This window comes from Musca autumnalis, unplaced genomic scaffold (assembly GCF_047663935.1).
Source record: "Musca autumnalis isolate F117 unplaced genomic scaffold, ASM4766393v1 scaffold_4, whole genome shotgun sequence".
Taxonomy (NCBI): domain Eukaryota; kingdom Metazoa; phylum Arthropoda; class Insecta; order Diptera; family Muscidae; genus Musca; species Musca autumnalis.
The window spans coordinates 181,310,738-181,329,054 of NW_027411977.1; the positions used below are offsets into that span (position 1 = coordinate 181,310,738).

General features: G+C 34.6%; 2 protein-coding genes across 4 annotated transcripts in view; both read right to left on the reverse strand.

Annotated features, from left to right (window-relative positions):
- Positions 1–18,317, reverse strand: part of Mob2 (MOB kinase activator 2) — a 189,344-nt gene that overhangs the window by 80,306 nt on the left and 90,721 nt on the right. The gene's annotated exons all lie outside the window — the stretch shown is intronic.
- Positions 7,080–8,018, reverse strand: LOC141401631 (uncharacterized). Its single transcript, XM_073981961.1, has 2 exons — positions 7,878–8,018; positions 7,080–7,667 (listed from the first exon to the last, which is right to left on the reverse strand). The coding sequence occupies exons 1-2, from the start codon at positions 8,016–8,018 to the stop codon at positions 7,080–7,082; spliced, it is 729 nt and encodes a 242-aa protein (XP_073838062.1).

The following is an 18,317-nucleotide window of genomic DNA, read 5'->3' on the forward strand; positions in this document are numbered from 1 at the left end:
TGGTCAAAACAATGAATATAATTATTAATATGCCCATATATTTTTGGGCGTATCATTTATCAAATAATTCACAACTACAGTGAATGTTATGATATTCAGTGATATCACTTCGTAACACCAAAAGAAAGCGAATACAATCGGAAAACCTTAGAAATATCATAACATTTAATTTTCAAATATCTTAACATTATAATTTTGAAATATATGCAAAAATCCGATGTCTACTTATCACAAAGAATTTCTGAAGGCCGAGAACTAATGCTGAGCAATAGTTAGTGCCTGGAGAGCACGATAATTCTGAAACATATCAACCGATTCTGTCCAAAATTTGGCCTTCGTGATATTTTGATCAACTTCGAATGAGCCATACCGAGCTACTCTTTCGGCAAACTTCTGCAAAGTATTTCAAAAATTTTCAGCGAAGTACAGTTTAAGACCTCCCTGGATAAGCTGTGTAAGCTTAAGACCTCAATGGTCATGGCTTCACTTCCTTTATGCTAATAATTTAGTTATAAGTAAAAAATATTAAATAAATGAAAAGAACTCTCTGGAAACGCTTTGCTTTTTTGCGACAAGTGTTCTCGGGGCCCTTATTACTACAGTACAAGTTTTTCAGAGGCAAGTCTATACTTCCAGAGAAATTGGCCCGAAAGCTGTAAAGAACACCTAATGCAATCATGTGTAGTGGCTAGTGCGCACGATAACTTTCGAACCGGACACTGCGTTGGTCCAAACTTTGTTTATGGCAATATTTCAGCGAGCATTATATATACAAAACTCGAAGATGATGCTTTCCGGTCTACTGCTTCTGGTATTTTCCCCCCAAATTTCAAGAATTTTAGCTAAAGTGGTATGCGCGAGTTTTCTTGAAAGGAGCAACAGATTTGGTCCAAACTTTGGATTTAGTAATATTTTTTCCAAACATAGGTTTTGCTCGAAAATGGGCCATACTGCGGTACCTGCCTCAAAAACCGTCAAAATAGTTGTTTAAGTGCAGTTTAAGGTCTATTTGAGGATCTTTACAAATTTTTACTGAAGGTATTCCTTGTGTTTAGAGCGGTATTATGTTTTTCGTGGGCAAGTCCATATTTCCTGACATAAGGGTCAAAAGGTGAAAATTATACTGTGGTGAATCGAAATGACTGGTGGGCGCAATATCTTTTAAAAGGAATGACACCCAAAATAAGATCTACTCCCAAAATGAACTATGTCGGTCCGGTCCATTTCTCTAGACCTCCTCCGCAACACTTGTGATCAGTGATACAAATCCATGTTTTGTTTGCAAGTTCATACGTCCAAAAATGACTACACATTTCTGAAAATCTCCTAATACATAGCTTTTGGGTTCAAGGATTTTGGCTGTGTAGCCGCTATTCGATATGCCTATACATGAAAGTTTCAATTCACACAGGCTTAGGGTATATTCCTGTCCGCAAAGTCGAGTGGTACTTGTTGAGATTTTGACGAAGAAGAACATGTTTCCGATCAGTTTTTTAGATTTCGTTTGTCGTCACAAAGTCCTTTACCGAAGGAGGAAAAATTAACATTTCTAGATATGTGCATCCATTCAAAGTACTACCCAAAATACAATTGCTGTGGATTTCTATGACGTGTTCTTCTGGTTTTATTTTAATCGACAGAAAAATCATTGAAGATGAAATTCATTGTAATTTTGAATAACTGGAAATAATATGTAATAAATCATCATCAATATATCACGGTGTGCCTTAACCAAATTTAAATGGAAGGTGCTTACACCTGGGAAGTTTTTGCAGATTCTGAAACTACAATGCTCATAGATAAGAAATATAAAAAAATATCGCCGGAGGGATTTTCAAATAAATCGCGATTTAAGTTCACATTTTTAGGGGTTCTTTAGCTTTTTACGATTTTGCTTCGAAACCGCGAGTCCTATGTAAATGGGCCTTAAGAAAATGTTGTAGCTGTGAAAATTCTCTACAAGACTTACCTTTAGGGTTTTTCGTAGGTTTTACCATTTTTGAGATATAGAGGTTCAGTTCAAATTTTTAGGTTTTTTCTTAAGTCTTCAAGATTTTTTTATATATATAAAGTAGAAAAATGTTTATACGTTTGTTTGCTTGTTTGAAGTTTATGGACTCAAAAGCCGCAGAACTGATCTTCCTGAAATTTTCAGAGTATATCACTACATGGCCTGTAAGTAACATAGGCTATAAAAATTTCTGAAATTCCGCGTTGATCTGCAGATATAGCATCAGAATCGGATGTACCTCCAAAAAATTTAGATTTTTTATGCAAATATCTATAGAATGGTAATAGATAATGTCTCCAAATTTTGGATGTGTGGAGTAATTAGGTCTAGAAATAAATTTGCCAAATTATATTGAAATCGGTTCAGATTTGGATATAGCGCCCATATATATTTTCGGCCGATTTCATGTACTTTATGCATTAAACACGCTATGTATGCCCAATTTCAATGACACTTGGAATGTCTGGCGGAATTGGGTCTGGAAAACATTTTCCAAATTATGTTGAAATCGGTTCAGATTTGGATATAGCTCCCTTATATATTTTCGTCCGATTTCATGTATTTGATGCACCAAACACGCTTTATCTACCCGGTTTTAATGAAAGTTGGAATGAGTGACGAAAATTGGCCTACAAATAAATTTGTCAAAATACATGTATTTTACATTATTCGGGGTAGCGAAGCGCACCGGGTTCAGCTAGTAAAATATAAACATTGACCTCAAGCTCAATAATCTTGATTTTATTAACATTCGGAAGGTCGAACAATAGACATTTACGACACTGCGGTGGAACAGAAATTATATCATAAAAAATGGTTGATATAGTTTTTCTATTGCAAATTTCAAGCATAATAAAGAATTTGTAATTATTATGAATTTCAAAACAGTTCATTATAAAAAAGTGTTAGAGAAAATATATAAACACTTAAAACCACAAAGATTAAGCAACGGTTTTATCTTTTATTGTTGAATTGCTCTTATAAAAAAATTCAAAAACAAAATATCGCAAAAATGTTTTTTCTGGATGTTGTTTATAAGCCAAAGTATTGGACGTAATATGTAACAAACGTTCAATAAATACAAATAAACGTTTTGTTCTGAACTCAGTAACACTTACAGTCAGCCTAAAACTCCGATTAAACGCTTAAACATTAATGTGTGTTAACAAGAAATATGCAAAAAATTGCTCAAAAAGCCTAACTTGTTCATTATTTTTATATTTTCAAATAAGTATACCAATGTAGTTAAATAATTCTCTGTAATACTTCCAACTACTTTACATATTTCTAGAACAATTTAAAACAGTTTAAAATTTTACTCAAAAATTAAAAAATGTGTAACATAAGCTAATATCCTATGGGAACTAAAATCATTTCGGGCTACGTCGGTGTGATGATATGGTTGTGGCTCCGGGAATCGGATTTTATAGGATGTAAACTTTGCATTTTTTAATTCGAAAGGGATGTCTGTTTCATGTACCAAATGGTCGAAACTGCAATTTGCTGCAATTTTTAGATACACTCCATGAAAGAAGCGAAATTCGTGAGTTTTGTATAACACGTTACTGTTTCAATCAACATAACGGTACTTTATGTATACACATTATATGTAAACTTTTTTTTTTCATAAATTGCAAGACTATCGACCACTCTTTAATTCCCTATTCAAAAGTTGTGGAATATGTCAATAACTTCTTTAAAAAATTTCTATGAACATGGGTTTCTTTTTTAAATACATTTTAGTAAATGTCACATACGAAAAATGTTCTATGTTTAACGAGCTATAACTTTATAGTAACACCAAATATCGACAACATCTTTGAGGTTTGTCCTATTCGAAGTGTTCTCAATAATATAAAACCATAAAATTATAAAAAAGTCAAGAACACAATTTTCGATTTTTGTCCACTGAGGCAACACTGTGGGGCGTCCCAAATATAATTTCTATTAATTGCATCGAATGCCTTCTCGTAATCAACGAAGGCCAGATACAAACTTGTATTGTATTCAATAGATTGCTCAATGATAATTCTAGTTGTGCATATATGATCTATGCATGAGTTGCCAGCTCTGAATCCTGCTTGGTTCTTGCGAAGCGTTTTTTCCAAGGGATCTGCTATCCTGTTCAGTATTATCTTGTTAAATATATGTAGTATTGATGGTAGCAGTGATATACCTCTCCATTAGTACTTATACTGGCCACAAAAACCAAAGTCGAAGGCAAACTCCAAAGAATGGCTGACTTCATTATCGTTAGTTGCAACAGGAAATAGTTTTTTGAAACAAAATGTTTTCACTTCATAGTATTTATTAAAAAAAATTTAAAGTGGTTTGTGCGGAAACTTTTTTATAATATAATGGAATGAATGTTATTTTAGGCATTACTAGGCGAAGGTTCATTCATTCTCAGTGCAGGAAATCATTGTTGAGAAAAAATGTCAAAAAGTCATAATTCTAATGCCTAGCCATCTAATTAATATAGTGACCGCTTCAATCGGAGACATTTAGTCCACGGCGTTAATTTTCGATAGGTTTGTGGATGTTGATGAGAATATTCCAAGGTTAATGGTTGCTGAATTGAGGATAAAGATGAAGAAGTGTCCGACAGAAAGGAGTAACAAAGCCATGTAGTTATGTCCTTTTGTCAAGCCATGATAGGTGTTTGGCAAAAAAAAGGATAATAGGATCTATGCCTGACAAGAATGTGGGAGTATCTACCAGGTAGTCGGTGTCTTCTTGTTTGCAGAATGGAAAACCTCTTCTGCATCTCCACATAATCTAGTAGACGACGCCACCATCTTGAAGTTAGATATCTAACCCTACACTGCTAAATCCAACAGTGAATGTCATTCCTAATTTATAGAGAGAGAGAGACGAGAGAATTCCTTCTACATTGAGGGATCACAGGACATATTGATTTAGATTAGAGTAGTGTAGTTCACGAAAGAACTAGTTCAATTGAACGATTTTTGGAAAAGAGCATATGAACTAGATCAATCGGTATAGTTCATTAAAGTGCATTGAACGAAGAGCGAAAGATAAACGAACGAATAACGAAGGAACAATTAATCACAGTTCATCACATCATTCACGTATGCATAATGCGACGCCGTCGTCTGAGTTATTTAATGCCTTTGTAAGTGTAATGCGTGCCGCAGAACCCAATGAACTAAAAGAACGACCTAGTTCACTTAAAAGAGCTAAACCATAAGAAGCGACCAGCTAAATGAACTAGAATGAACAACTCTACTCTAGATGTTGTGCATCCAGGCTCCATAAGTCAGGGCCTAATTACGGATTTCGATTCGATCGAGCATTTGCTGGTGAATGAAAAAATCGAACTATGATTTTATGGTCCATGACTTGAGAGACTAAATGGCAGCCTGACAATCGACGCATGAAGTCAAGAGTTCTTCTGTGAAACAGGATTCCTGCCCTTTAACCAATTCTGCTGCTTTGCTAATAACAAGAACCTTGACTTGAAAGACTCTACTGCTATCATAAGCCTTCAATGTGTCTTTGATTAATGGACTTTCGGAAAAGATGTCGCGTCAGTGCCTTCCTCCATCTTCGATCCATTGAGCCCGAATGTCCCTGCTTGGAATACTTACTGAGGGTGAGTAAAAACTGAAAGAGGTTTCTGCGATTCCTGTTTTCCAGATTGAAGTTGACTATCGATTAAGTTTAATCACGCGGAGCAAGTTGAAAATGTGAAACAAGCCACGTTTTTGACACTCTGAGTCTAAAAGCCGCGCTCGCAGCTTGAAAATGGACCAAGATATCGAGAGCCTAGAGATCCAGGATAGCTTTCAATTCAGCCTGAGGAGTGCCATTAATAATCAGAATTTACGCAGCCCTTTACGCACATGATAGTTAGTCCAGAATTGCTTTATTCCCAAGTGCATGCCACTATATAAGTCCATCATTGGTTAAGATCGGTAGAATGAACCACGGTTACACACAGCCATTGAATGACTTGTGGTCTGAGTACCCAACTGTTCCTAATGAGGTTCTTGCAGGAGTAGAGTAAGTAGAGTAATAAGATCTTTCATAGTTCACTCCTCGATATTCTTTTTCCATGTCAAGCGATTATCCAGGATTGTACCGAGGTATTTAGCTCCCAGTTGTAATGCAACTACATCCAAAATAAGGGACTAAAAATAGAAAAGTTTGCGTTTTCTAGTGAATAGTACGAGTTCCGTCTTCTCCGGGTTGACTCCAAGACCATTGTGATGGGCCCAGCTTGACAGTTGTACCAGAGCGCTATAGATAGATTCAAGCTTTACATTATTACAAGTAACCTTTATGCCGAAAAAAAGTTTGAATTTTCCATATTCCTCTCAACGAGCCCAACCACCTCAAGGAGGTTTCTAGCGACTTATCTTTGATGTAAATGTCCTGAAGTTTACTGATCTTCTTTGAATCTAATTGCACCCTAATTTCAAGATCCAGTAACCCTTCCATCGTCTTCAATAGAAAGGAAGAAAGGCCAATTGGTCTATAGGGGATGGGGATGTAGGTCTCCTTTTTCTCTTTTAATAGGCCTGATATGTTCGAGAAACGCAGACAGACCTTAAAAATCTCCGCCACCGCCTCCGCTACATTCTGAAACATAGCTGGTACTATACCACCCTGTTCTGGCGACTTGTAAGGTTGAAAGTTGTTAATCGCTCATTGACGGGTTGGAAGGCTAGTTAATCTATCTGTCACCTTTTCAAGTCATCCTCTACGCCCGATCAACGGAAAAATAATGGTTCGTCTTTTTTTATAAAAATGGGGGTAATTCTGAATGAAAATTCCCCGTGAGTGACATTTCCTGAGTATTTCAGCCCTATGAAACGGTGCCCGGACATAACTCCCAAAATGATTTTGGGCGTTAAGTCCGCTGCGCTTTGCGGACATAACTATTATCACCATTTTAATAATTCATATTTTAAAATATTAAAATTCTGACTTATTTGAACAAAAAAAAATTAAGAAATTATTAAAAAATTAAATTTTTATTTTTAAAGTTTGGTTTTGAAATAATCCTCCAAAATGCATTTATTGCCTCCAAAAATCTACCTTCTTAAAGTTGTACTGGTACAAGTTTCTTATTGCTTTTCAATTCCAATTTTGCCTGTATTACGCCCTTAACACGTATCGTTTTCTCAAAAACATAGCTGAACTCTACCCGCACAGGAGCTTCAACATAAAATGCAGGCATCTGTTCCATATCCCAACGATAGTTACGCACATAATACGATATTTGTGGCATAAATGGACAATGTCCTGGTATGTTGCTATAACGTTCCAGCGATTTGCGCACTAAATTCATAAGGACCACTTGATTTTTGGTAGCCAAAAAATCACAACCATTGACAGCGGTAAAATTCAATAGAACAAATTGAGGTTCTGCGGCATGTGGTGGTCGTTGCATAGTAATGGCTATATCAAAATCAAATTGATTTATTTGACGTTCAAATGACATTTCCATTTGCAAATAACGTCGCTTAACATTACGGCTCAAGTGACAGGCAAGTTTCTTCAGTAGCTTGGCACGTTTTTCTGGCGATGGTTGTGGTGGTGATGGTGCTGGTGAGGCAGTAGTGTTGGAGGCAACATCATTGTCGTTTGTGGTACAAATGAAACTTTCAAAAATCAAATCAAAATCACGCTACAACGAGAGAAATACATTGGAGATGGGAAGAAGAGGAAGAGAAGCATGTAGAAAGAAGGAAAAAATAAAACAATTTATCTAGATTTATAATAAAGATTAAACGGCAACAAAAATAAACTTGGGCATAAAGAAGAAGAAAATCACTATAACAACAAACCATCTGAGGCTGAGCAGCCTCTATACTATATGTATGTCAAAGTGTTTTACCTTTCCTATGAGATTATCCGTGGCGGATGATAGTGTATTGGCGGCCGGTTTCAACGCTTGGCTTAAAGGTGAAATGTCTAATAACACAACTAATAGCAGTAATTTATTATGGCCAAACTTTGTTTCGAAGGCGTTAAACATTTTGTGGTAACTTTCAAAGATGGTCTCAATTTAGTTTTGTTGTTTTTCCACATCCACTGGGCCACTAATCTTTGCAAACAAAATAAAAGATTTTCTTAATTTTTTTCGTCTTGGAGTTCTTTGGCCAACAATAATGATGATGCTGATGATTACGACGACGACGTTGTTGTTGTGAAGACCTGTTGAACACAAGAGTTACAAATAACGAGTGGCCAATAAATTCTAAGCCAACTCATTCACTTGCCACTGCTAATCACAGAAGTTTTTTCGGTTCAGAAATCAATTATGGCCAGGCACCAAATTCTACCACAGATTTTGGAGACTGATACACAGAGTTTGGTAGTTAATTTTGGCAAAACAAACATCAAAAACATTGCCAATTTAGCGCAACTAATGGTTTAATAATGACAAAGTGAAAATCCCAAACCACCGCCATCGACATTATTAACAATTATCGCCGTGGAAAGAAGGAATGGAGCAAAAAATCAATTATCTGTCAACAGAAAAAATAAAAACAAACAAATTATCATTTATCAGCTACTGATGATTATAAAATTATGGACACTGCAGAGAAACATGAAAATAGCAACAACAACATCACGACATTATGGCCTAAATTGGGAGGTGGGCATTTAAGTATCATTAGCCGTCATGAGGTGGAAGAATAAAAATTTCTTTCTTTAGCCTCCTCTAATGATCCATCATTATGCAAATATTTCAATATTTGAATTTATAAATAATTACCAAGACGATTAGCATAGATATAACACTTTCACGTATAATTTAGAACAGTTATAACAGTTTTATGATAGATTCAGTTACACGTAGTGCAAAAAAATATTATTAGCTTTTTATACCCTCCATCATAATATGAAGGGTATAATTAAATTTGTCATTCCGTTTGTAACACATCGAAATATTCATCGGAGACCTTATATAGCCCCCATAGAACGGTACCTCCCGATTTGCGGTATTTTGAAGGTTGTGGTCTCAATATTCCACCGAAATGGCTGAAATTTGGTATTAAGACTTCATTTGGGGTATAAAACTTTCCATGTGAAATTTGTCGGTATAGGTTCACGCCTTCATATAGCCCCCATAGAACGGTACATCCCGATTTGCAGTATTTTGAAGGTTCGGGCCTCAATATTCCACCGAAATGACTGAAATTTGGTATTTAGTCTTCATTGGGGGTATTCAACTTTCCCCTCTAAATATGTCGGTATAAGTTCACCCCTTCATATAGCCCCCATAGAACGGTACATCCCAGTTTTCTGTATTTCAAAAAGTGTGGCCTCAATATTCCACCGAAATGGCTGAAATTTGGTATTTAGTCTTCAGTCCTCATTGGGGGTGCAAAAATTTCGCCCTGAAATTTGTAGGTATAGGTCCACGCCTTCATATTTCCCTCGTATAACTGTACCTCCCGATTTTTGGTATTTTGTAGGTTGTGGCTTCAATATTCCACCAAAATGACTGAAATTTGGTATTTAGTCTTCGTTGGGGGTATAAAACTTTCCCCTCTAAATTTTTCGGTAAAGTCCACGCCTTCATATTTCCCTCGTATAACTGTACCTCCTGATTTTCGGTATTTTGAAGGTTGTGGCATCAATATTCCACCGAAATGAATGAAATTTGGTATTTAGTCTTCGTTGGTGGTATAAAAGTTTCTCCCCAAAAATTGTTCGTACGGGTCCACGTCTTTATATAGCCGCCATAGAAAGGTACCTCCCGAATGTCGGTATTTTGAAAGTTAGCCACAATGCTTTACCGAAATTGCTGGATTTTGGTATTTAGTCTACTTCATAAACGAAAGGAAACTAATTGTTCAGTTTTACTTCAATACAACTTGCGGTGGAGGGTATAACAATTTCGGTCGGGCCAAACTTAACGCCTTTCTTACTTCTTTTAATTGTTTCTCTTTCGAGAATATGGTTCTCAAGTCGGCCTATAGGAATGAATTTGGATAAAAAAAAACTAAAATTTGGGTAACAAAATTCGTATACGCAGGTACCGAATCCGCTGACAATATTTGTTTTCCACCTCTCTCGGTTTGGAGCTAGGTAAGTCTATATTAATATTAGTCAATTTTCCTTGCGGCAATTGTCAGATTGCTGGAGAGAGAGGTGAGGCGTATGGCAACCCTTTGGCTCTCAACACCCTCTCTCACCGACAAACTGACAATTGCCGCAAGGAAAATTGTCTAATGTAAATATGGACTAACTATAGTTCTCGTAGTTCATTATTACTTTAGATTTCGCTCTATCTTTCCTTCTCTCTTTTAGAGTTGTCTAGTTTATGAACGAACTGATTCAAAGGAACTATTCAATGAAATGAACGAAAGGAACCATATCCAGCTCATTCGTTTATATCATGCACATAAATTGTAGCATTCAATTAGTTCATCACGTTCATATAGTTCGTTTAGTTTATTGTGTTGAAAGAGTAAATATATTTCATTCAGGTCATTCTACTTTAGTTTTGCTCTATCCCTCTCTTAGAATACAGTCGTTCATGAATGAACTAGTTCCAAGTAATGAATCTATGAAATGAACGAAAGATCGTTCACTTATGTGTATTTCAAATTGAATTAACTCCACTTCTTAATATATCTCTTTTAATTAACTTTGTTCAACGAGTGAATTTAGTTCCTTCAGGTCTACATTAGTTTTCGCTTTATCTCTCTTAGATTTAGTTCAGGTCTACAATAGTTTTCGCTTTATCTCTCTTAGATTTGTGTCTCTCATGGAACAATTCTGTGAAATGAACGAAAGGAATCATATCTAGCCCATAGCTCCTGTCGGTTATATAGCTTTTCTAGTTTATTATGTTGAACGAATGAATATAATTAATTCAGGTCATTTTACTTTAGTTTTGGCTCTATCTTCCTCTCTTAGAGCTGTGTCGTTCGTGAACAGGCTAATTCAAAGGCACGATTCTTGAAATGAACGTACGTTTATATCGTTCCATAAGCTCGTATGGATCAGCTATATAATATGTTGATCAAGTGAATATATTTCTTTCAGGACATTTTACTTTAGTTTTTGCTCTATCTCTCTCTCTCTTACATTAGAAATGAGAGATGCCATAATGCAGAAAAATAAACGAACGAATGGACAAATATCCCTAATTGTAAAAAAATGGAATTTGAAAGAAGAAAAGTTCGATGACAGAGAAGCTACTCCACAGCTGATATGTCTGATAAGCCGCTACCAACGGCGATACCGGTCACTTAAGGGTGGTTGTGTGGGTTCGAATCTTCGGATTTCTATTTTCACTTACAAAAATCATAGGTCATTAATTTCGACTCCAAAGAAATTATTTAAAATTAATATTAAAAATGATCTTCGCTCTAATAGGCAAAATTTTTATATAACGAACATTTCGTTATTTTTTCTTGTTAACATCATTCCGTTGGTGAATTCAAAATAAAAAAAACATTTCGTCTTCCGATCGAAGTAATTTTTATACCCTACACCACAATGCGGAAAGTTTATTATACGTTTGTTTTGCTAAAAATTCACCGCGAAATATTCGTCGTAGACCCCCATTGTGGTATACCAAAATGATATCTCGACGAGACAAGGCGATTTTGAGATGTGTGCCTCCATTTAAAATTGTAATCAAACTCCATGCCGCAATTTTTTAACCAGTAGTCACGAAACTTCTTCTGGAGGTCCGGTTTCGGTCAGAACAGAAACGATTTGTTTTGGTGATGATCGTAAAATATTTAGGGGATGGAATGAACCAAAAACAAAATTATTATCCGATTTTGTAGCGGCTCTGTTGTAGGTCGCAATAATAGTCTGATCGGCGTGAAATTTTAAGTGAAATTGGTGTGTATGGTGAGCCTCGTCCAACTTTAGCTATATATAGCTCTTCTTAATAATACAATGATTTAATTTTTTACTTACAAAATTTATTCGTTTAGTTTTAAATTTTTTTAGTTTTTTTCTTGTTTGAATAACACTTACCTAAAATGAGAATAGAAAAAGATATTGGTTAGTAATTATCAAATTATAAATATAAATTTCAGAATTCAAAAATATAAGTTTCAAAATTAAATTTTGACCATGTTATGTATATATACCATGTTATGTGCCTATAGGGTTAATGAAAATTAATTTTAGCAAAGACAATAACCAATACAAAATATTATCGAGGCCTTATTTCCAAGCAACGAAAGATGGCTGCAATTCATACTCCATGGAAGTTTTGACTAGACTAAAGTTTGCAATGAAAAACAGGCGAATTCTAACAACTTTTCTTCTTCTTTAAAGTTTAAGTATTGTAAATAATTGAAAACAGAGACGCCACCTATAGGACCAAATGCAAATAACTATTATTAAAAACCCATTAATCAACTATATTGGAAAGCATTTCACACTAAGAGTTGGAATTTCTTGTTTAAATTATACTAATTGAAAAATTGGAAAGTGGGTTTACGAAATATGTATATTCTTATTTTTAAGACTGATAAACGACTATTGACTATTGGTGATGACCAGAGGAAACATAAAAGACAGAGTTGAATGAGCAAACAGATGAAATGAACGACATGGTTCCTTCTGATGAACGGAATGAAAAAGATCGACCCGTTCAATGGATGAGATTGCCAAACACTAATCTAGTTTGAAACCAGGTCAATCGGATATATATTTCGTAATGTAATATTGAACGAAAATGAGCCTAAGGAAGAAATGAACGACCTGGTTCATTTTGTGGAACGGAATGAAAAAAATATTACATAATGTAATATTGAACGAGAAATAGACATGGTTCCTTTTGGTGAACGGAATGAAAAAAATCTATCCGCTCACTGAACGAGACTGTAATATTGAACGAAAATATACCAACGAACATAATGAACGACTTGGTTCCTTTTGGTGAACGAAATGAAAAAAAGAGTCATCCTCTAAATGAACGAGATTGTCCAACATAATCTAATGTAATCCCAGGCCAGTCCGATAGATATCACTTCGTAATGTAATATTGAACGAAAATGAGCCAACGAACGAAATGAACATTGTTCTTTTTTGGTGAAAGTTCTGAAAAGATCGATCTGCTAAATCAAGGAGATTGCCCAACACTAGTCTAATTTGATCCCAGCTAAATCAGATAGATATCTTTCGTAATGTAATATATGAGTATTTTTTTGAGCTTGAGGTCATTTTTGGGGGTTTTTTATTTAATTATTTGTACCAATATTTCGCAATAGTTTACATTGCATCATCAGGGTATATATACAAAATAAACATAGTGTACGTATGTATCCGTTAGTATCACAGCATTGGCTTGTCATCACATTTCAGAGACCACATTCGGAGGCAGCGATTAACTAAAACTTGTAAACGTTTTGTAACACTGTTGGTTACTTTCTACGTCATACAACATTACAGAAGGACGGATGTTCGTAAACTTGAGTTAATGTTTGCCAAATTGGTGCCAACATTCTCATTTTGATCTACTAATTTTAGCATCCACTTCTCCTTCCGAGAATAATATGATTGTCCAAAATATTTATATTGTCAAAGATTTTTTAAGAACGTAATTTCTGTTACAATTCAATTTAAGAATTTTAATTGTTATGTAAATTTTAGTTTATTTGTATCAGAGTTTTGCAACGACAACTATTGTATGAAGTTTACTGCAATCATGAAATTATCGTTTAGTCATAATGTATACAGTTTACTCAGCTAATTGTTTTTTGTAATCTCTCTCATTTATTTTGACTATTCAGTGCCAACATTATCATTTTCATCTATTAATTTAATCAGTTTCTGTTACAATTCAATCAAAGAATTTGAATTGTTACGTAAATTTTAGTTAATTTGTATCAGAGTTTTGCAACGACAACTATTGTATGAAGTTTACTGCAATCATGAAATTATCGCTTAGTCATAATGTATACAGTTTACTCAGCTAATTGTTTTTTGTAATCTCTCTCATTTATTTTGACTATTCAGTTATGCTTCTACATTGTGACGTCTTTCATTGTAACAGCTCCTAATCTCTCGTATTTATTACCTCTGCCCCATTGGTGCATTGAAATCAATCATTCGTCTGTTTGCATACGAGTATGTGTGTATATGCATTTGGATCTCATTTGAACATTGGAGAACCTCCCAGATGAAGGATGCTTGAACAGTCTATGGATACGTAGGCGGATATAAATACGGGAACGTAATGGGTGGGCGATTGAGTTGTAATTTATACAGCGACTTAAAACCCTCAGTGTAAGCTTAGTAAGGAGTAATTTGAATAGAGTAAAGCTGTGTGATTGCTAGACATAAGCTTTGTGCTTAGTAGAGAAATAAAGTCCTGCGTGGACAATGTCAATAAAACATTGTAGAGTCGTTATCTAAAACGAACGAAACGAACCTTCCTTTTATTTGGTACGAATCGTATCGAGGAATAAAACAACGTCTACACGGAATTAAGTTAAACCCTAATTCCGTAATTCTTGGCCCAAACTTATAAATTGTTGAAATACTGTCCATCATGACAAAAACTATTGTTATGGGGACAATGTAACATATGGAATTTAACAATGTCTTTACAATAGACATTTTGCTCTTCAAATACTGTCAGCTCAGCCATAATTATTTGCTCTTTTCATTCAACATAAAAAATGAAATTTAAAAAAATCGATAAATTGAATTGAAATTGAGAGTATCTGAAGATCGCTCCAGTGATTTGAAATCATTGAATATCGATCGCATCGACATTAAGCTTTCGAATTCATTCACTTCCCTTGTGGCATTCTTTACACTAAAGGTTTTTTTTTTTCTAATAAAGGTATCGTGTAAAGAAGAGAAAAAGAATATATTTCCACTGCTTACTGTATTGTTGCCAAAATATTATTCAACTGCAACTACTCGGCAATTGACTACAATAAATTGTCTTCACTTGCATTTTGATTAATATTTCCATGTCTGTAGTTAAGATTTCAATTCCATTCAGTTGTTTTTTTATGAAAGTCATAACCCATTTTAAAGCTTGTAAATCATAGATGTAACACGGCAGAGACATGAAAATTTATGGCAACCTTTAGTACTCACTCTTTCTATTCTGAACAAGCAGAGCATAAGCAGTTTGTTGCTGGCTATTTTCCAACAATTTCAGGTGTTTTTTTTTTTTTTTTTGTTTCTTTTTTGGCCCTGACTTGTTTGCTGCAAATGGTTGGCGTGGTTGATTTAATTAAATTGAGAATAGAGAGCAGAACACACACACACAAAACTCACTCAGAGGCCTACATATGACGGAAATAAGAAATAATATTTTCTTTTTTCTGTCATGGAAAGTGTAGCAAACAAATTTTCTTTTTCTACAAATGACTAATAAAAAAAGTGGAATAGATGCCGGCTAAGAAGATTTATGAAAATCAATTTCAAGGTGAATCTAAGGAGAGTGCATGCAAAGATTTCTGTGTTATTTTATAATATTACATTGGAATTTTATTTTTAAGATTTTTGTTATTCGAAGGACCAACAATTTTATTTTATTTATTATACTTCTATCACCTAAAAAAATTAAATAATAACAAAGCTGCAACTAAAATTAATTGTTATTTGTTACTTTACTTTTTTGTTTAAGGTCGAAGGACCAATTTACAAATAAATATTACAACAACCACAAAAGAATACAGTATGAATTATGACCTTAAATTAAACCGAATGAACTTCCTCGTTTGTTTTGTTAGGCAAACATTTATTTCTCCATTTCTCAAACAATTGTCAATAAATATATTATTTCAAATTAAAACGTGCTATGACATTTCACAAAAAATACAATTTCAATACGAGTGAAATAGGTATGTAAACAATAAATTTATAAATATATACAAACGTATGTATATTGTTTGTATTACGTCCAATACAATGACCGACCTGTCATCACTGTAAAGTGAAGGCAAATAATGAAAGCAACAACAACAAAAATAGCCAATAAATACATTAATAAAATAAATTCAGTAACCATTCATTTGATTCCATTGGTTTTTGCCTCCATTGTTGTTGTATGAAATGAACAGAAAAAATAGTTCTGTAAAACAAAACACCATTGCTTTTTAATAGGCAAAATACCAGTTAAACGAGAGGCATTTGATAAGTATGGGAATGACTAATCAATAACAACAACGTTTGTAGCGTTTGTTTTGAATTGACCTCCAGTCGACAACAATTTTCAATAACCACAACTCCTTCAATAAATCATACATAGATACTAATTTCTATCCAAATTGTGTTCTGTACTATATGTCTGAGTGATTTGTTAATGTGTTCAGACATGTCTGAACAAAGTCTAAAGGAATTCTGATATGCGAACTATAGACGTCTCATCTCATTTAAATTCTGTTTTCAGAATGGAAGTTGTCGCTCCAAATTCCATAATCTTGGCGATTAATTCACACAGCATCTCCTCTCAGTCAAAAAGATAAACAGCAGCATTACCCGCCATATCCGCACATATCAGTCAAAGACTGAACCAGAACAGGCTTTGCCGCCGAACAGTCATGGTGACTCTTGACTTATCGAATGTATTCCATATCGGCAACCAATACCCAGCTGTTCGAGGACATAGAGAAGACTTTCCTCCAGTCATGTTGAATAATCAAATATATTTGTGGACGCCAGTCGTAGAATTCAGAAATAAGAAGTATAAGATCCGTAGAGCGAAAAGGGAGCTCCCCAAATCGGAGTGATATCTTCGCAACTGTTTAACCTCTATGTTTGTGAAATTTAAGTGGCCTGCGTAAGCCACTCAGTTTGAAAGCTATGCATCCTTAATTAATTTGTTTACAGTGCCTAGGAGAAGGATAGATTTCGTTCACAGCAGCCTTTAGAGTTCATAGACGTGTAAACAATTTCGCAACTCATGAAAGTGATGCACTGTGGAGACAAGCCCGTCCGGGCCAAAAATCCCGAACCAATTTTTTTATATGCATTAAAAATCACCGTTTTTAAACACAAAGATTTGACAAGAACGAGCTTCGAATGTGTTTCAATTTTACCCTTTGGCAAGAACACGCCGACATAAAATTAATGCACCACGTGACACGAAACACGATATTTCAGAGGAATCACGACCAATGGCAAACTCAAATCCATGGAAAACACCTGGTTTGTTAATTTTTAATGCTATTCGGATGTATATTCGCATTAGAAGTGGCGTACCACAGGCAGTGCGATAATCATGTAATTGATTCAGGACGGAGGTGGGCCCGAACTATAAAACACGAACTGATTTTTTGAACACAAAGATTTGGCAAGAATGTGTCATTCGTGTTTCGAATGTGTTTCGATTTTGCCTTTAGACGTGTTCATGTACGACAAAAAATCAATGTACTGCGTGACAATTAAGAGCTTCGCAGACATAGATCTTTCATCTTTAGTAATCTGAAAAGCCCTTCAAAAAGGAGATACGATATTGTCATTCTTACTTAGAATGAGTTTCACATTTACCTTTAGGCACGAGAACACACAAGACAAGAATGTAGCACGTGACACGAAACACCATATTTTAGGGGAATCATGACCCACTAGTGCATGGAAGGCACCCTGATGCAGTTTAAAGGGCAGAATTTGCTTAAGTTTGAATATTCTTCAATTGTCTATCTGTAGTGGAATTCTGTAACTAATTTTTTGAGTTACCGACAAATATCGGTAAAATTAAAATGCTTATAATTTCGGTAATTAACGAAGTTTTTCGGTAAGTTAACAACCAAAATAAAGTTGTCGCCATATCTTACCGATAACAACAGTGCTGTCAGCTATTATTGATACCTTTCATTCATAATTTTTCGTTTTAATTTTACCGATTTTTATCGGTAACTCAAAAAATAAGTTACAGAATTCCACTAGTGGTGACTGATGTCGTGCTTTCACAACTCATTAACGTGGTCCGAAATAATCATTCTTAAGGGGTTATGGCCACTTATTGGGCACGAAAAAATAATTTTTCATGAATTTTTTACAAGAGATCGAACAAAATTTTTCAGAAGATTTTATTATCACCTGATAGATCACACCTTGAGCTACTTTTGGTTTTTTTTTTTTTTTTTTTTTTTTTTTGAAAAATATTACACAGTGTTCTGACCAATGGCCGCCTACGAAACACTGTTCTTACTAAAGCATTAAGAACCTAATAATCTTGTTCTTAAGCGAATAAAAAAAGATCAATTTTAAAAAAAATTGTGAACTGTCAAAGTCAAAATTTTGGTTTTAACTAAAAAATTAATAGTTTTTTTTCGTCATAAATCCGTCATAATTTTTTTTAAAAAAGTAAGTACAAGCTTTTTAT